At 32.1% G+C, this 19,765-nt stretch overlaps 1 protein-coding gene across 2 annotated transcripts; it reads right to left on the minus strand.

The window, feature by feature from the left end:
• Positions 1-2,733: 2,733 nt before the first annotated feature.
• Positions 2,734-8,214, minus strand: LOC123660795. Of its 2 annotated transcripts, XM_045595831.1 has the most exons (3): positions 7,165-8,214; positions 3,821-3,952; positions 2,734-3,171 (listed from the first exon to the last, which is right to left on the minus strand). In XM_045595831.1, the coding sequence occupies exons 1-3, from the start codon at positions 8,212-8,214 to the stop codon at positions 3,094-3,096; spliced, it is 1,260 nt and encodes a 419-aa protein (XP_045451787.1). In that variant the 3' UTR covers positions 2,734-3,093. The 2 variants fall into 2 exon arrangements, 1 of the variants encoding a protein (XP_045451787.1); XR_006744246.1 differs by lacking the exon at positions 7,165-8,214 and having other exon boundaries at positions 3,089-3,168; positions 3,821-3,905.
• Between the last annotated feature and the right edge of the window lie 11,551 nt (positions 8,215-19,765).

Genomic DNA, 19,765 nt, shown 5'->3' on the forward strand with positions numbered 1-19,765 from the left:
AATTGTTTGTTGGTCATAATTAATGGAAAAAAAATAAGATAAGTACACCTTTGTACATCTTGTATCTTTCTTTTGTGTCTGTGTTTCGGTGTACATTAAGAATAAATAAATAAATAAGGTTAGGTTATTTTTGCTACGTAGACTCATCGTAAGATTGCCGCCGCCTGATTTTTGTACTAGTCCACAGTTTGATAGTGCAATAAATATATAAAGTAACTAACAATGATTATCCCGGTGACATGCTCACATCTCACATATTAACATCTTATTTGTTGGATATTTTTGATCAGAATAATAATTTCTTTTTTTTTCCTAATTATTATCTCGTTGACATGCTCACGTCTCAGATATTAACATCTTATTTGTTAGATATTTTATCAGAATAATAATTTCTTTTTTTTCTAATTATTATCTCGTTGACATGCTCACGTCTCACATATTAACATCTTATTTGTTAGCTATTTTTGATCAGAATAATAATTTCTTTTTTTTTTCTAATTATATTTCATTTTCAATTTCATTCAACAATGTTTATTCAACTAAATATATCAAAATAAAACAGTGAAAATAATCTATATAACTTTTTTAATAATTTAAAATGTTTCTGTTCAATTACCAGTTAATAATGTCTTATTTTATCGTAAAACATTGTTATATAAACAAGTATATAAAAATTTGATAGTGTTTAAAATGTCAAATTATGCAGTTGGCTAAATAGTAGAAAATAATGAATATTTTATATTCAACATTATTAAGTTTTAATAAATAATTTCTGTATATTTTGACGAAGTATTGTGGTGTATATGTATTTTTAATATTAGTTTATACTAATACAAGAAGTGAATATATTTTTATTTATTGTAAAACATTGTATAAGTCTTGGTTGTAATTATTAGCGTAAGTTAGCGTTAACATAATGAATTGGCTGCAATATCTGGGATTTTTACTACAGTATAAGTCAATTAAAATGATATTTTCTTTTATTTTCATTATCCATTTTTGTTTTAGTTAAAAGTATTTACTGTAATTAAAACATAAAAAATGTTTAGCTGAGTACTTTAATTTGAAAAAAAAATAGTTGAAACCCCATTTTGGACAAATATGTAACGAAAAATTTTTATTGTCAATTTTTAATTCAAATTATATTAAAATCTGTAATTGTCAAACAAGTTACAAGTAAGTATAACAATCAAAGGATAATTAATAATAAATTAAAATAATTAAAAACACACTTATCGGTGGGAAAACATAATTTATTTCGTTATTTAGGTATGTACATGGTGGGTGTTTTAGCTTAATAAATAATCACACTGCTCCAAAAATTATCCTCACACAAAAGCTACCTAACTTAAAATCTATATATGATATATAATGTGCGATATACATTTGTATTATATAAAATATTGCTAGCGTGATAATGAATCGATCGTGTTAGTGACTTTGTATGCACATCAGGCGCTTAAGGCTGATTTTTATCTACTATCACCTTAGTAATTTGTGAGGGCGAAGCTGGAGAATCAGTCTGATCAGTCGTGTTAAACGCGTGCTAAGAATATTGACAAAATGTCAATGTATTCTAGCGATCGCCAAACATTTAGCAACATTTTAATTGGACATTCTATCCTGATGTTAAAAATACTAGCGTCCTCATTTTATCACGTTTCTCTGAAATTCCATGTATATTTTTTTCTAACTAGCTATAGCACTATACTCAAACATTCCATGACCATTCTACCTACATTTAAAACACACAAAAATAATTTTGAAATGAATAGTGCCGTTACAAAAATCGGGTCAACACAAGTTCATTTCGCTAAATACTGAATAACTCAATCCTATATCAGTCTTATGTCTATTTCAAAATTATATTAAAGAACATACGCGATGAAAAATGCCATAATGAAATGGAAACACCAAGATCAATATTAAAATTCATCTTAACCTATACGAGGTATAGGATACCTCGTATGACTACACAAAATTAATACGCTTACTTTGATATACCACAGGGATTCGTTAATACTGACGAGTCATATACTTGAAGATTTTAGAGATATGGTACCACAATATACAAATTAATAGTTTTGCTTTATACATAGAAAGGTCTATCGTGAAATAAATGTAGGCATATATGCATTGATTCATTTGTAAATTGTTTTTATAATGTTAGGTTTACACGTACCTTTGAGGATATCGGAGAAAATACTTTCATAATAATAGTATTTGTGACTTGTAGATTTTATAAATGAATGAAATCTTAATAATGATTTATCGTAGATTGGGATGGAGCTAATGAGCGTTAACAGAAGCAAAAATGTGATCGAGAATAAATTATTAACATGTTTCTTAATGGACCTTCCGTCCTACGTGATTAAATAGATTTTAGAATTACATAAGTAACAAAAATAATTTTGCAGCTTTGGCATTTGACTTTACCTAATTCATAGTCAAAAATCTAAGTGGTTACAAAATATTCTTAATTACCAAATATCGTATCTCTGAACAAGCAATGTTAGCTTCTAGGACAAAATCTATCTAGCCTTCCTTATATACAAACAATAGGCACTGAAAGTTTGAAATATGATCAGTATGTTAGAAGAACCTTAAGGTAAGGTCTTTTATAACTGCTGAGAAAATAAGGTATGGCGGCTAAATCATTACAAGGTGCTTCGAATGCTTTATGTACAACCAAGGAAGGTAAACTATGCAAATGAACTGTTCTGAAAACAATAATTTTTCACTCTCAATTCCATTATTTACGAAATTTATAATTAGAGAAGTTCCCTCTTACATTATATCGTCAAAATATAACATTTATTATATATTTTACTTTTATAGTGTGAGACGTTTATTTATAATTTACATAAAGATAATTTTTATCCTTTTGATAATTATGTAGATGGTATAGTTTAAACAGTAGCATTAAGTGATATGGGGTACAATTATTGACGACATTTTTAATGTAAGTAGTTATGTTTGCTTAAAAAATAGAAGCGGATTTCTTTAAAAGTAACCTTTAAGACGTTCTATTCGACCAAACCTTCTGCGAGTGACATGAGGTATTTAGCAGGCAAAAAGCAATTCGTGTTGACCTTATTCCTCGATCTCTTCTGGGTTCTCTGCGGTCAACAAGTTAGTGTTGTCATCTGCTTGTAGGTCGGCGGTTAACTTCTGGAACAAGGGTCTTTGATTATGTATCTTTCTTGATATCTTAGTTTATTTTTTAATAATAAGAGCTAGATTTACTCATATAAAGAAATAGTAACTTAAAAAACTTAATTTCTCTAAACGGGAGCTTAGCGCTAAATAAAAAATTATAGAGAGTGATAAGAAAAATGTCGATTCTTTAGATGAAAGCTTATACTGTAGCATTTATGGTCTTTGCAAGTTATTAATTAAATATATGAATAATAAATACGTAGGTACGTTGTAAACATTATCATACTGTCGGTTAGTAGGTACCTATCTATCGCTAATATTTATATGCGGTTTTAAACTGAGGTAGGGCACAGCAGGAAATTTCCTGCTCAAAATATGGAGCAACCCGACTGGGGCTACTACCCCAGGTACTCCTCGACCTTACAGAAGATCACAGCTAAATAATGCTTTTTTCAAGCAGTGTTGTGTTCCTGTTGGTGAGTAAGGTGACGAGAGCTCTCGGGGAATCGGGGATAGGGTCGGCAACGCGTTTGTGATGCTTCTGGTGTTGCAAGCGTCTATAAGTTACATCAGGTGAGCCGTACGCTTGTTTGCCGACCTAGACAAAAAAAGTCCCAATTTTTTAAAACTTATAATATAGTCAGTATAGTAAAAATCTTACTCCAATCTGTGCGGAAGCTGTGGTAGATCTCTTTCGGCGTCTCACGGCCAGCGCTAAGAGTAGTACCAGAGCGACTGAAGATAAAGCCGCGACTAGTAGCGGTAAGAGTAAGTTGTCTCCGGATGAATAACCCTGGAGAGAATGGATATATGTAATATTTATGTACTCATATTATCTAGATAAATTGTTATTAAAAGCAGTAGAGAAACAATATTATTAAAAAAACTGGCCCATGATCAATTAAGCCTCGAACAACAACAAATTCAATATTTTGTACACGGTACACGTTTTTAAGACTGACATAGACTGACAATAGTGTGGGTGAAATTTTCCATAATTTTTTTTTCATTTTTTTTTATATTTTCACTCATAATTTTCACTTCCAGGTCTTTCAGAAATCTCGTAGATTGTCAAATTTTGTAACTGTTTCTGTATTGTCTCATAAACTCTATTATATTCAACCTGCAGTACCTTACTGTACGTACAGTATGTAAAATATTATAAAAATATTGCCTATCCATAGTAGATAAAATACATAAATTAAAACCAGACTTAAAAATATAGTTCTGAGTCGACTCTGCTGTGTTTTCAAGTGCTTTTGTTTTTAATTTCTGTTATTCACATTTTACGTATTTTATAAATTAATCAATCCCGTAATGGTAGTAAAGTTAGTTGTTTATGAATATTTAGGTATTTTATTTTACATTCTTTCAGTCTTCGAGGCAAAATAAGTGAAATGGTTATATTATATATAGTACCTGGGTGACCGAGCTTAGCTCGGTATTTTGAGTAATCATATGAATAATATTTTTTTACCGACAATAATAAATAAAATAATTGCATTTGCTCGCAAACGAAAAAAAAAACCGACTTCAATTACATCGACAAGTAATACAACGTTACCTACGTACGACGAAAAAATAGTCAAGTAAATACGCATTATCAAAGATTACTTAAAAAGTTGTTAAAAGGTCTCGATGAAATTTAAATGTGACCGCATGATAAACATCAGCTTTCGATTGAATTAAAAATCATCAAAATCGGTACACCCAGTAAAAAGTTATATGGTATAATACAACGTAGGTCGACGAAAAAATTGTCAAGTAAAAACGTATTATTAGATATAACTCGAAAAGTGGTTGTTAGATGTGAGATCTCAAATAAATTTAAATGGGACAAAATGACACACACCACCTTTCGATTAAATTTTTTTTGTCGAAATCGGTCCACTGAGTCAAAATTTCTGATCATTAAAAAAATACACTCGAATTGAGAACCTCCTCCTTTTTTTGAAGAAGTTTTTTTTTGGTTAAAAATATAAATAAATATAAAAAATAAAAACAAAAAATAATAATGATAAAATATGAATAATATTTTTCGATTTTACCGACATAATAATTAAAAATAAAAACTGGCTATTTAAATAAAAAATAACGAGCGTAATTATTAAAAAAAGGAAAGCAATAATCGATTTGGATTCTTGTCTTTTCGATCGATCGCGACCGGCCGATTTTCCACCTGAGCTATTACAATTTTATTGAGAAGTGCGAAATTTAGTTTCGTATTCTAATGATATTGTAGCCATTTTTTCATTGTCTAAAAACAGGAATAAAATGACATTTTCGAAAAATGAATCCTAGCTGACGCCGCGTTGGCGCAACGGTTATAGCCATGGATTGTACCCGCCGCCATATATCCGCCAACCCGCATTCGAGCAGCGTGGTGGATTAAGCTCTGATCCTTCTCCTGGGGAAAGAGGCCTATGCCCAGTAGTGGGATATTACAGGCTGAAGCGAATCCTAGCTAGATCGATTTATCTCCTCTAAAATCCCCTACATACAAAATTTCATGAAAATCGTTGGAGCGTTAATCGTTTCCGAGATTCCGATTATATATATAAGAATTGATCGTTTAATAGTATAAGATAATATATTTTCGATTGTAGCCCGAAGATAAAAAATACACTAAAACAGTAAATAATTTAGATTATTTAATATTTTCAAATCAAAATTACTGTTACATATTCAGTAAAGTAAAGTCGTGTTCCTAGTGAGTGTAAGGCTCTTTGGGCTCTGTTTCACCCCTTATATCTAAGAGGATTGCTGTAATGTGCTGGTTTTCAACCTAGGGGGCTAACCTTATAGATTTAATGTACTAATTTAAAATCATTAAAAGAAGTAGGTTTAACTTGGACTGGACACATACAATAAAAGCACAATATTTCTAAGAACCCGAAGGTCTTTCGCTCATATGGGGACATCCAATAATTACGTGAACTCATAAGGGTGGGGGGGGGTGCTCTTAATGGGAGGGGGACAACCAAAAATCATCATCTCACCAAATTTCACCAAATCTCATTTAAACCGAGGGGTGATAGTCAAAAATATCACATCAACTTAAAAAATGTAAAATATTACAGATATTAAAAATATATACCTAGGTAGGCCCGCTAAAATAAATTTTATGGCTATTAAGAGGCTATTAAAATCATTTAATTTTTGCTTTGAATTTTATTTAATTTAAATAAATTAACTATAGGTAGTATACTTGAACAGTTTATTATTTCCCGTCAATTTGTATTATTTTCAGTGTCAATCTCACGTAAGAGGTGGGGGTGGGGACCAGGAAAATCTCACTAAATCTCATCTAACGGGGGATCTAAACTGATCGAAAAGTAGCTCACGTAATTCATGGATGCCCCCTATGGGAATCGAACCAATAATCTCCTTAATTAAGTCCTCGTTAAATTTTATTAATAAGCAGCTGAAACAACTCTGTTTATCTTTCAATCAAGTATATTGTTAATTTATTGACGCCGCGTTGGCTCAATGATCACGGCCATGGATTGTACCTGTTGCGCTGGCGGTTGCGGGTTCGATCCCCGCACATGAAAAACATTTGTATTGGCCATACAGGTGTTTGCCGTGGTCTGGGTGTTTGTGCAGTCCTTGTAGGTCTCCCCACCGTGCCTCTGAGCACGTTAAGCCGTCGGTCCCGGTTGTTATCATGTACGATAGCGATCTTTACTCATAGTAGGGAATATGTCCGCCAACCCGCATTGGAGCAGCGTGGTGGATTAAGCTCTGATCCTTCTCCTACATGGGTAAAGAGGCCTATGCCCAGTTGTGGGATATTACAGGCTGAAGCGTTAATTTATTGGAGTAACATAAAAACGCTATTATTTAAGAGTTTAGTACACATAGTTAAGTAATTCGGTACCTATTTTATAATTTGTATTACCCGGTTCTCGCCTGTGGAGTCAGTTACGAGTTTATCGATCACGCAATTCACGCTCACGTAAATATAAACATTACATAACTTAGGTAACTTGTAATCGTGCTCACCGTCCATTGGAAGTAAGATGACGTATCGACGAAAGGCCACCTCGCACCGTACCAGCCACTGTCACTCGCTTTCGAAACTGTTACCTCGTCCGAATCCGTTCCCGGCACCGCAGAGTCCGGCTTCAGAGGAGGCAGAGAAAAAACTTCGTCGACTTCCAATGAGTCCTTAAATTCATCATCGTCATCTACAGACAAAATTGTTTCTTTTAAATCTTTCATTATAAATTTGTCAGTTATTTTCGTTGACTCCGTAGTCATAGGAGTTTGAGTAGTTGTAGACTTTGTAGTAATTAAAACGTCATCAAATATTTTTGAATTTACAGTAACTGGTTTTTCTGATGGATTGAAGGCACGAGAATAATATCTGAAAACATTCCGGATCGTGATCGGTTCAGCTGTCACTGTAGGTTTTATAATAATATCTTTATCCCAGGGCTTCATCGACATGTAATGATCCAACAATCGAACACTACTAGAGGGCGATCCCACAAGGTGTATTTCTGCATTATCCTCCGTCGGAATCGGTTGTATAGTTGTAGAAGCCGACGAAAACTTCCATGATCGTAGAGCAGGCATAGTCCAGGGTGGTGTTGTTGCTCTTTCGCTAACTATTGTCGTTGGAATTGTAGTAGTGGAAGTGCTTGTCGTTGTTGTTGATGCTACACTGGTTTCTAATTTTGAATTAATAGTTGACAATACTTCAGACGCAAGTTTTAATTCCTTTTTCCGTGATTTAACTATCTCTCGACCCGCTGGTGTTAGTGGCGCTGTAGTCATAATTTCATGTTGATCGTGCTGAATTCTTCGAGCATACAGGGCACCATTAAGAACGTAAAGTGGCACTGATGCAAAAGCTAACGCAATTATAATTCCAACTATTATTAGTAAAATATATTTAAACGCCGACTTTCTTCTAGAACGTCTTACATGGATTGAGGGGCTGTAATCACGGCCTTTTCCTTTCAAGCCACTGTTGTTAAGAATTTCTTCGGTTTGAGGCAGTATAGTGTACTGGAGACTGTTCTCACCGTGTCTTACCGTCTTGTACATGTTTGTAAGTCACAAAAGAAACACTACGAAAAAGATTTGTTTTATGGTAATTTTATCACATACTCGTTATATAACTAGTGTGAAATAACACCGTGTGGGAATTGTTTCCAGATAACGCGATTCATTAATGTTGTGGCCGGTCAGTCCTAGTCATGAGATCTCTTCGTACTTTGTGCAGCGTTGATGGTTGTCCGCTTTTTTCAAGTGCGGGACGCATGCGCGACAACATTGAGCGGCTGCGCGGTCCCCTTCTGTTTTTCCGCTGTCGACGGCCTCAGCTTTGAGGTTATGACTTGGACGCCGGTTTCCATAAATTCTACATACCATTCAGGACATCAACAATAGCATGAGAGACGGCTCGTCTCATTAGCGACTTGACAATATCTTATGCTTGCAGTCCTCGGGCCGTCTAGGTAGAATCGAAAACAAATAAAAAACCGTAGCTCATTACAAGTATGTGTAATTAATGTTTCACTAACTATACTTTTGCTGAAAGTCAAGTCAGTGGGTCTGTTTATTTTAAATTATTCAATGTATCTCACATTGTGACAGTACAAAAATCGATTCATATAAAAGTACTTAAAATCTCTTACTGTTATGATAGAAAGTACCTGCATTTTTTTTAATATCTTAAAATTAAAAAATTCTTTAGTTATTATAATGCTAAGATATATAGTGTATATTATAATACCAATTTTTTATACCTTCGAAAAAATAATATCATATGACAATCTAAGATATGTATTTATCTGAAAGAAGAGTTTCGTAAGAGGGTGTATCTTAATTCTGAGCATCCCTCAATGTTTCATTTTCTTCTGAAGACATTATTAATAAACGTGATTCACTTGTAACGTTTTAAAGCTTTTTATTTTCTATCTACTCAGCTTTCTATATTTTCTCATTTTTATACCGTTTAAATGATTAAGGAACTTCCAGCTTAACTTTGAACTTTCTTTTATAAGAGCAATAATAGAATAATTTAGCCCAATTAAAGCAATAAATAATTTAAAACGTATAATCATTGATCCATAAAAAACCTTTTTGGGTTTTTGGGTTTTTTATAGATCAATGCGTATAATATAAGTATTAGGCGAGTGTTAACGTTTTCTATTTGTTTTTATATTTTCGATTGTTAACAGGTGAATTTTTAGATACGTGTAGGTATATTTATATCTTAACTTCAGTCAAAGTAAAATAAATATCAGCATAAGCAGGCAAGGCAACTCATATAGGTAATTATGAACTCGTTTGGGTTGATCTTGGCGATAAGTCTTATTAGGTACTCATGTTTTATTAGAATAGTATTTATTCGCGCTGTGTTAATGATAATTATGATTATATTAGTACCCGTAAAGTGTGTGGTGCCGACACTTTTTTTTTTTAATTTATAGTAACAGTAGCTTTTAGCGAGAGTCTTAGTAGTAGTGAAGTTCGTAATGACCACGCTAAGGTTCTCACCCCGACTGTATTTTTTATGTGTCAAGGTACCTCATAAATTATTACTGGGTGTACCGATTTTTATGATTTTTTTATTCCAAAGCATGGTCATGCCCTGTTATGGTCCTATTTAAATTTGAACGCGATTTGACGGGAAAATTTTGAGTTATACTATACGATATAGTACTAATAATGCGTATTTGTCTTTTACTTGTTACTGAAAATGAAAGTCGGTTTTATTGTTGGTTTTCTGAAACCAACACAATTATTGTATACGAAAAGGGTGGTCAAAATACCAAAAAACGCAGTCTGACAATTACCTATATTAGTAGATTATATTAATATCTCTGATTCAATTACATCTTCAGGATTACAAATTTAAAAATATGCATTCAATTTCTTGTTACATGTTTAGCCAGTTGTTTGAGTACCTATGTACAGATAGACAAAAGTTGTACAAAACTGTTTTGGTATCTATTGCTCTCATAACAAATCTTTTAAATTTATTTTATTTATTAATTTATTAAAACTTTATTTCACACAAAAAAGTACATGCAATTTAAAACCATTAGATACAAAACAAATAAGTATGCAAAGGCGGCCTGGCCTTATCGCTTCTAGCGATCTCTTCCAGGGAACCTTAATTTAATAAAAAAATAATTAATTTCTTTAAGCCTGTTAATTATTGCATACTTGATTACTGATAAGTTTATACCTATGTAATATGTAAATATTTTCACTAATTTTTATTACCTACTTAATCATTTTGAACTGTGTTACTTACAATATTCACATTATAATTAGTATAATTCTTTTCTTCTCTGAATTGTAATATCGTTCCAATTTGAATTGAATGTACTTAGGTATGTACTGCCGAAGCCTGTATCAATATTTAAATTAAACAATCTCTTAATTATAATCAAAAGTTCAAAAGTAGTTAAGTATTATTATTATTTTTTTCTTTCATTCAACTTAACATTTAATTTCAACTTAATATAATTACATAACTTACGAACATTATAAGGAGTCAAAACTCCGCCGCAGATAATTCTAATCATTTATAAAAAAAAATCTACAAGCAGCATATTAACGAGTTTTTGCGTCCGGTCAAACTGCGAACACACCATACGAATACTAATTTACTTGACCTTGGGCAGAGTCACGTTTCCTTTCGAAATGGGTCCGTGAATGTGATATTTTTAGAATAAAAGTAAAAAGAGTGGAGCGAAACAAAATAAAGGGTTGGTCGGACGAATCGTCCCACTTTTTGTTAGTCGACCATCCTTTTCTACTTTGATGAAGCGACGGGTTAGATAAAGGGGTCCGTTTGTTCCGCATCCTTACAAAAATCTTTAGATTGAAAGAGTGAGAGAAAAAAAAGTATTATTCGACACGGATGATAGTCTCAGGCGGTTGATATTAGACTTGTCAAGTAATGAGAAAATAAAATAAATTCAGTCTTTAATATATCTTCTGAAGAATTATAATGTTTTTCGATAATATGCCTACCTTAGGTCCATGTGGGGTCATCAAAATAGAAACTGATAGGGAACTAAGCGATCTAAAATTAATACAAGCAAAACTATGCCTTGTTATAAATAAATAAATATCTTATAACATACACACACGGTCGTCTGTTCTTATGATAAGCAAACGTAATGCTGTGTTATGGGTAACAGCTGACTGATAGCTAAATACAATTTTTTATTAATGTACATAGAAATAATACACATATAAATATATAAATACACATAATACACCCAGACTCAGGTGGGAATCGAATACGCAACCCGCGGAACAGAAAGCAGGGCCACTACCGAGCCGACGGGCTAATCAATGTTAGTTATGGGTATATGATAATCAGATAAATACAAAACGGCGTTTCTCTGAGTAGGATTTAGTATAGTACAATGACATGGATCAAGCTGCTATTTTAGTGAGTTTCTGGAACATAGCCAAACGCTGCGGGGCGTCGCGTAAATAAACGTAAACGACAAATGCACTCAGTTTTTTAAGCAGCGGCATTGATGAACGAAAACATTGCTATAAGTTGATATACATAAAGTTTAATCAATAATTTCTCTAATAATATAAAATTACTTCTATCTATCTCTATGAACTAACAGACGCAGAAAGTACATAGTGCCTTATATTGAATCAGTTAAAAGTAAATATGCGTTAAGACCATAAACAAGACAATTTATTCATTTATTTAATAAAATAAACCGGGAAATAGACATATCCCCATGAAATACCTACTATGATTGCAAAAAAGCTATACACAAACTGTTTTTTTTTTTTTTATATTTATATTTATGTTTCTTTTGTACACGAGTTCTACTTTTGCCCTTCTGTTTTGCACTTCAAAAATATTCAAATGCAATACAGTAAAATCTCCTGACTAACCGGAAATTATAAGTACAGAATATTAACAAGTACAAGAAAATTACTACCAGAGCTCCCCGATATGGAAATAAACGTTTATCGTTAATTATTTAAATTACTGTATCTCTCTGGGTAAAAGACGCTTTTTTATATGCAAGCGTATGCGACATACTACGGTAAATTTTAAAAGGCGTTAGAATAGAGATGTGGGCAATGACAGCTCCACCGGATTTTCTTAGGCATGATATTTATTAACTTTTGGTCAAACGTTCTTATTCATCAAAATCTATTGAACGTTGTAATTTCAAAATAATTTATAATTATTCTATAATTAATTTTAGATTCCATATACATGTTAAACTAAGAGTTAAGTTTAACATGTATACGTTCAGTTCTTCTCTTTGTTATAAAACATTCGATGTGATATTTGATACTGCGCAAAACAAAATAGGTATTTCCTTATCGTAGACTAATGAATATATGAATGACTATGAATAAACTAATTTGTTTGGCTTCATAGGTATTTATTTTGTAGTTATTAATATATTTCATTAACGGCATATATATCGTCATTTTATTATTACAGATTATTTATTCTAAAGAACAATTAATGAACTCTTCACTACGTATAAAGTATCAAGTGTGTTAGCGAACATTGCAATTATTGGGATATGATTAGTAAGAGCACATTATAGCCGTATGTACGTCTCCCTTATACTCAGTTAGATCTTATAAAATAGTTTTCATTCATTTATTTTGTCATGTCCTTTTCATGCTAGAGGTTTTCTGGAAGAGATCGCTCTTTTAGCGATAAGACCGCCTTTTGTACATGTCTATATTTTCAATTTCAATGTAAATTTTTCCTCTGATAGTGTACAATAAAGAGTATTTGTATTGTATTGTATTGTATTATTTGTACACGGGCTTGAAAAACAAGGCCATTTTATTTATTACTTATATCTTAAACATAATCAATAAGCTTAATCAATAAGCAATTCAGTAAGAGGACAGTTTCAACAACTTCAAAACACTCAACTGACGGTAACTAATACGATTTTACATTTCAAAACAAATCTAAAATTCTCGATTTATATACAGATACAGAGATGATAGAGACAGTCCCTTTATCCTTGCAGTGTCAATGTTAGTTTGTGAGATAAGAAAATATATTAATATTTTGTTTTTTAAAATAAAACAACAATTAAAAACTTATTTAAACTTATTTTGTTCCAATATATTTTAGATGGATACAGCTATTGCTAATATTTTCTGAATTGTGTTAATATACACAGGATACGTGATCATAAGTTGAATTCTCAATAGCTTTTGATTAAAAACAAAAAAATAATAATACAATCTCTCTCTCAATAGCTTTTGATTAAAAACAAAAAAATAATAAATAGTAATACAAAATTAACAAAATGGCTAGTCGTCACTACGATTTTCGAGGGTTCCCCTCGATTTCTCTGGGATTCCATCACCAGATCCTGGTTTCCTTATCATGGTACCATTCTTGGGATATCTCTTTTCTAACAAAAAAAGAATTATAAAAATCGGTTCATAAACATATACTTATGTATATATATATACATACGGTCGAATTGAGTAACCTCCTCCTTTTTTGAAGACGGTTATAAAATGAATGTGCTTTAAACCACACGACTGAAGTAAAACTTCTGCACAATAACCCTGCACTATGTCTTAGATATACAAAACGTAACTGGCCATGAGATATAGAAAATGGGTGCTCGCACCTCTCTTTCTTGCTCCGTTCGCCTCGCCCGATCACACTTCGTAACCCTCTCGTCACGCATTCACCAGCTCACTCTCCTAGTCAAGTGTGCGTAAAGACATTTTGTGTAATTACTTTTTTATATAAGTTATCCATTTTCCATCTTATAACTACGCACATCATCATACTACGCATACATCTATAGCGCACTACTGACTATATATACTACTAGCGTATTAAAGTTAAAATCTTCAAATATACTAATGGACAAATCTGGCTGAGAGTTTTTACGTTCATAAAAACAAAAAAAAAACTAACGATGAGATTTAAGGGCCGTAAATTGCTCTTAGATATAAATTGACGTCTTGACTTTTGTTATCTAGTGTATACCTACTTATGATAGTGGTGTTCGATGTTTATGTTAGTAAAATCTACAACTTTATAATTATGGTTTTTTTTTGTATATAACTAGGCAAACAAGCGTACGGCTTACGTCTGCAACACCAGAAGCATCGCAAGCGCGTTGCCTACCCTATACACTATTTCTTCCAGAAGCTCTGGTCACCTTACTCACTAACAGGAAGACAACACTTCTTGAAAATAGTATTATTTAGCTGTGATCTTCTGTAAGATCGAGGTACTACCCCAGTCAGGCTTCTGCATATTGACGTGAAAAATCCCCTAGTGCGCCCTACCTCAGTTAATTATAAAGTAGTTTTTGTTCGTGATTTCGTTATTGGCAAAGAGGGGAATTTAGTATTTATCTAATATTACAGTTATATTTTTATTTACTTCAATGTATTCACTACTTGACGATGTTTCGATACTAATTATTTAGTCAGTCAAAATCAAAACCCTCTTCCGTTAGTTTTTATAATCAGTAAACGTTAAACTATTTAATCAACCAATTCCCTTATTTTAGAAAATAGAGAGTTTAATAATAATCCGCCACTTCTACAATTTATACTGCTACGACTTCATTTTAATGAGTAACGAGCGATATGCCTATGACAATTCCAATTAGCTTTCTTCTGTTAAAAGAAGTTTGGATTTTTTTATTAGGTTCACAAATTGAATGATATTAGATTTATTTGTTACAAAAGATAAATAAAAGATACAAACCAATACTTCGCATTTAAATTGACTATTTCTTTCTACAGGTAGTACAGAATGTTTTATAGTTAGCAAAAATAGAAATTAAATCAAGTATAAAATGAGGTCCCATGATTTTTTTTATCTATCTATTAATAACTTTGTTAATAGGTATTGAATAATTATAAGTATTATAATCGTTATGTATTAATAGTCGTATACGTTATCGCTTATTTAATCAATATATTTACAAATTATACGGCTTCAAATTATCAATTAAAATAAAATCTACGAATATCATATGTATAAATATATAACTAATAAACACAGAACAGGTAGGGTACGATAAAATTTTTCTCCGAATACAATTTGTTACATGAATATGTAGTTCACTGCTTCTAACGAAGCAAAGCTATTTGGCAAAAATTATCGTTCTTTTAAAATAACCTCTGCAACCTTGAGGGTTCAAAGCACATCCCGTCAACGCTAACGAGTTCGCCTAAACAAACATTTCCACGCACATATGTACGAGTATGTTTGGTCACTAATATTAGCGAGACCTGTTCAAATTATATGTCGTTTGTTGAAACAAATTGAAGCTAATTTGTGTTAAAAACGTTATTCTTTTTTCCATTTACAGAGCAATCAAAGTTTTGTCCTATCTACTCGGTTCTGTAAGTAACAAAAAATATTTTTTTTGTGCTTGTTTTTATCATCTATTTCTAAATATCAACGCCTGTAGGGGTTTAGATAAGTACCTTATCTTATCCGAGAAGTCTTGGCCTTAGATAATGCAGGCAAATTTTAATTTTGTATTTGTACACTTTAATTATTTATTTAAGCAACCCAAATTATTTTTATATATGCTCGAATATAACTTTATTATCAAACAGGATGCATACAGGCTTGGAAAATGGTAATTGTAATTGTGTTAGTACTAAAACAGTAATAAGTTGAATAAACAAAAGATTTATATTGAGATAAAATCATCAAATCACAGATAATAATTTGTATTTCGTTTGATTAGAAGTTACAAACATTTTAGTTTAAATATTGACTACGTTGGAGTTATCATCAGAGAGACAATGATGTGATATGTATTGCACAATTAAAAGCAATAATTTAACACAGCGACTGTTTACCAGTTTTTACTTTTGTAGATGTCAAGAATGAATATTTTGCGGTCAGAAAACGATGCGCTGACACGTTGAGTTTGACGCTGATTGTCAATGACTTTTAAGATGTGTTCCATTGTTTTCGAGTCGTAGATGTTATTTATAATTGGCGTGTGATCGACTGTGACGGCGAGGGTGCATCGCCCGCTCCTGACCCTGCCTGGCCCAATGCCACCACATATCTGCGCTTGGGCACCCAGCCAGCTCTCTGAACCTTCCGCATCGTTTCGCAAATTATTTTTTTACAACCACCACACACTTCTTTTTGATTTTTCTATTTGTTTAATAATTTCTATTTTAAGTTTTTCGTTAAATGTTATTAGTTATGTTGTGAAAACAAATAGATAACTAAAACCCACTTAATTCTACTTTATAAATCATTTTGATAAATTATGCGATGGTATTATATCCAAAGTTCTGTCTAATTTAACATAGGTAGTGTTTTATTTCATGTAGTGCCGATAATCGTAGGTAAGTACAGTAAACCTTGACGATCATAAAGTTTTTTAAAAATTTAAAGAGTTAGAATTTTTCAACAAGCGTGTTTTGTTTGTACAATGAATCAGTGGAATCACTTCAAATGGTAGTTTACAATTCATTACCCGCTGCGCTATAATGGGTAATTAATTGAGGGATTGTTGGCTTGGCATTGGCATAGGCGTAGGCCGTTGAACTGTGCACGTGTGTGCTGCGTCCACAGCGCGGTGCACTTGTGCTCGTGCACCAATGCACACGTTTATCTTTAGTATCTAGTACAAATAAATAGTTCCGTGTCAAAATTGTAGTGACTCTTTAAAAGCGACGTGGGGGTTATATTCCATAGCTTTTTATATTTTTTATATACGAATATGGCAAACGATAATTTTTGTTTTGCGATGAGTTTTGCTAATGTACCAGTGCCTTAATGGAAATATTAAAAAATATTTAAAAAAAAGCAAATATTAAAAAATGTTAGACTCGGTATTTACTCAGTCATTTAATAGCGACCATATAGCGTGATCTATAAATCACGTGAATTTTATTATTAGGTATATCTAGATTGCTGTAGCAAGTTGATCAATGTTAACTTTTAACAATAACATAGGTAATAGGTATTACACTTGGAAATAGTTATAGGAGTATAGGAGTATAGGAGCTGTCCCTATAAATTAACATAAAATATTGGACCTTTACCAGATGTAACGTTGTAATATTTTTTTCATTTCATTGAATTTGCGAGAAAGATGTTCTAGTAAGTATTATATTGTAGCAATTCCTTCGTAAATAAATACTAATTAATATACGTATTAATGTTCTTGGACGATCGCCAGGTGATTTTTTAAAAGCCCTTGGACTTGATTTCATTTCGAACCCGCGATGATTATCACGTCCCCGTGTGTCTTATTCGTGGATTCAAAATCAGTAGTTATATTATGAAAACCATAAAAGATAAAAGAGCTCGAGTTTCGTGGGATTTTTCAAATGATTCAACAATATGCGAGATATAAAAACGTTAGTTATATTTCGTCACGTTTTTTCTAGGAACTTGGTGTGCGTATAGACGTAGTTTATGGCGAATATATTAATCAATTATAACGTATCAACGTCCAAGATAATATACAAGAATGCAACATAGATCATATTAAAATTTCAATTGCGCTCATTAATATTAATTTATTCAAGACAAACAACATACTATGTTCCTTATATTATATCATCTATGCTACGCGATCACGAATGCGGACTGTCAAGGTGTATGTAGACTATCAAATGGTTATAAACAGTTGACTAACATAAAGTATAATATACTATAATATATTTTTGTTATCTAAATGAACGGGTCCGACGTTACGGAGTCGGCGTAGATTATATTAACTAAATATTATTATTATTAAGCGTCGCATAATATGCATGGTGTAAGATAAAGCTGCGCTCCATATGTGCTCCTGAGCGGTTCCCACGATGCCTCGTTCCCCACCCCCGCGAATACCATGTGGCATCGACCACTGAATGTAGAACTATTCAAAGTCTCTAAAACATAATCTATTGAAGAATAAAAGCTGCGAGCGATGCGCGATGGAGTTCTTTTTATTTTGGTCCATTTTTACCTCCCGGGTCTTCATATCGCATTTAACGCCTAGGGCTTCAGGAGTGACGGTTTGACACTAATTGATAGATGGCTAATTGATTAATGAATTATCAAAGCTCAGAATGCAATATGAAGAACAATATGAGTCATTAGGAAAACGTAGACGCAGAGAAAGGTTGATGAAAACTAACTTGAAAGTAATATATAAATGTTCCTAACAAGGTACGACATGGCGTTGACGGATTACACTCTACACACGAATGATAACATGTAGAAAAGATAAAACTGTTTATTTTTCGTACACTGAACTTTCATGGAATGTAAATTCCCAAACAATTGAAGCATATATCCCTCCGGTTGGCGTGGATTTTGCAGATGGTAGACGTGGATCCACAAAAACTTTTTAGGTACCCAATTTACTGTAATGTACGGCTTCGATCAGATTTACGCACGCTACCTGTTCATGTTCCGTATCACTTTTCGTATTTGTTCGGGTAGCAATAAAAATTCATGAAGGTGTTGTTATATTTTTTATTACAACAATTTGAACGCTGTTGTTATTTTGTTAGGACTGAACAATAAACATACACACCCAGTTGTACACACATACAACACGGACAATCGTGTATCTAATAAAAGTGTATTTTTTTTCAGTGCTAGATGAGTTGAAGTCGAATGGTAATTAGGTAATGAATTGCAGTATATATAATAGTCTAAAAATGTGTTACTTTTAAATTAGAACCGTACATGTAGGTATTTTAAATTATCTTATAATAAGTATCCATGTATTACATACATACATACAAAAAATACGTACATACTAAAAATCTAAAAAAAATGTTACTTTAAAATAAATAATTTGCATGCTTCATTTTAAAAAAAAATACATATTGATAAATGTATCAGCTTTAAAAGCATGTTGTATTTGTCATGAAATAACAACCAACAAGTAAATCTGTGCTTAACAAAGTTACAATTATACCTATTTACATTACATAAAAGGTAAAAAAGTTATGCCTAATAAACTTTTTATATGCCTTATAACATAAATAATGATTAGAATTAAAGGCAATTTATAAAAAATAAAATAAGGAAACATCAAACGTGAAATAAAGTTTTATTTCCTTTTTAACCAACTTCAAAAAAGGACGAGGTTACTCAATTCGACCGTATATATATTTTTTATGTATGTTCGGGGATAACTCCGTCGTATATGAACCGATTTTGATAATTCTTTTTTTTTTTTGTTGGAAAGTAGATATCCCTAGTTTGGTATCATGATAAGGAAACCAGGATCTGATGATGGGATCCCAGAGAAATCGAGGGAAACTCTCGAAAATCCGCATAAATTTTTACTGGGTGTACCGATTTTGATGATTTTTAGTTTAATCGAAAGCTGATGTTTATCATGTGGTTACATTTAAATTTCATCGAGATCTGATTATAACTTTTGGAGTAATCTTTGATAATGCGTTTACTTGACATTTTTTTGTCTACCTACGTTGTATTACTTGTCGATATAATTGAAGTCGGTTTTTCTTCGTTGGCCTGGAAACAAAATTATTGTTTGTAAATAGAAAAAAAAAACACATATTAGGCAGTAGACAAGAAATAAGAGGAAGATAGTAAGCAAATACATTTTTGTTTCTTAATAGAAAATTT

Source organism: Melitaea cinxia, chromosome 16, assembly GCF_905220565.1.
Source record: "Melitaea cinxia chromosome 16, ilMelCinx1.1, whole genome shotgun sequence".
In the NCBI taxonomy this organism is placed as follows: Eukaryota; Metazoa; Arthropoda; class Insecta; order Lepidoptera; family Nymphalidae; genus Melitaea; species Melitaea cinxia.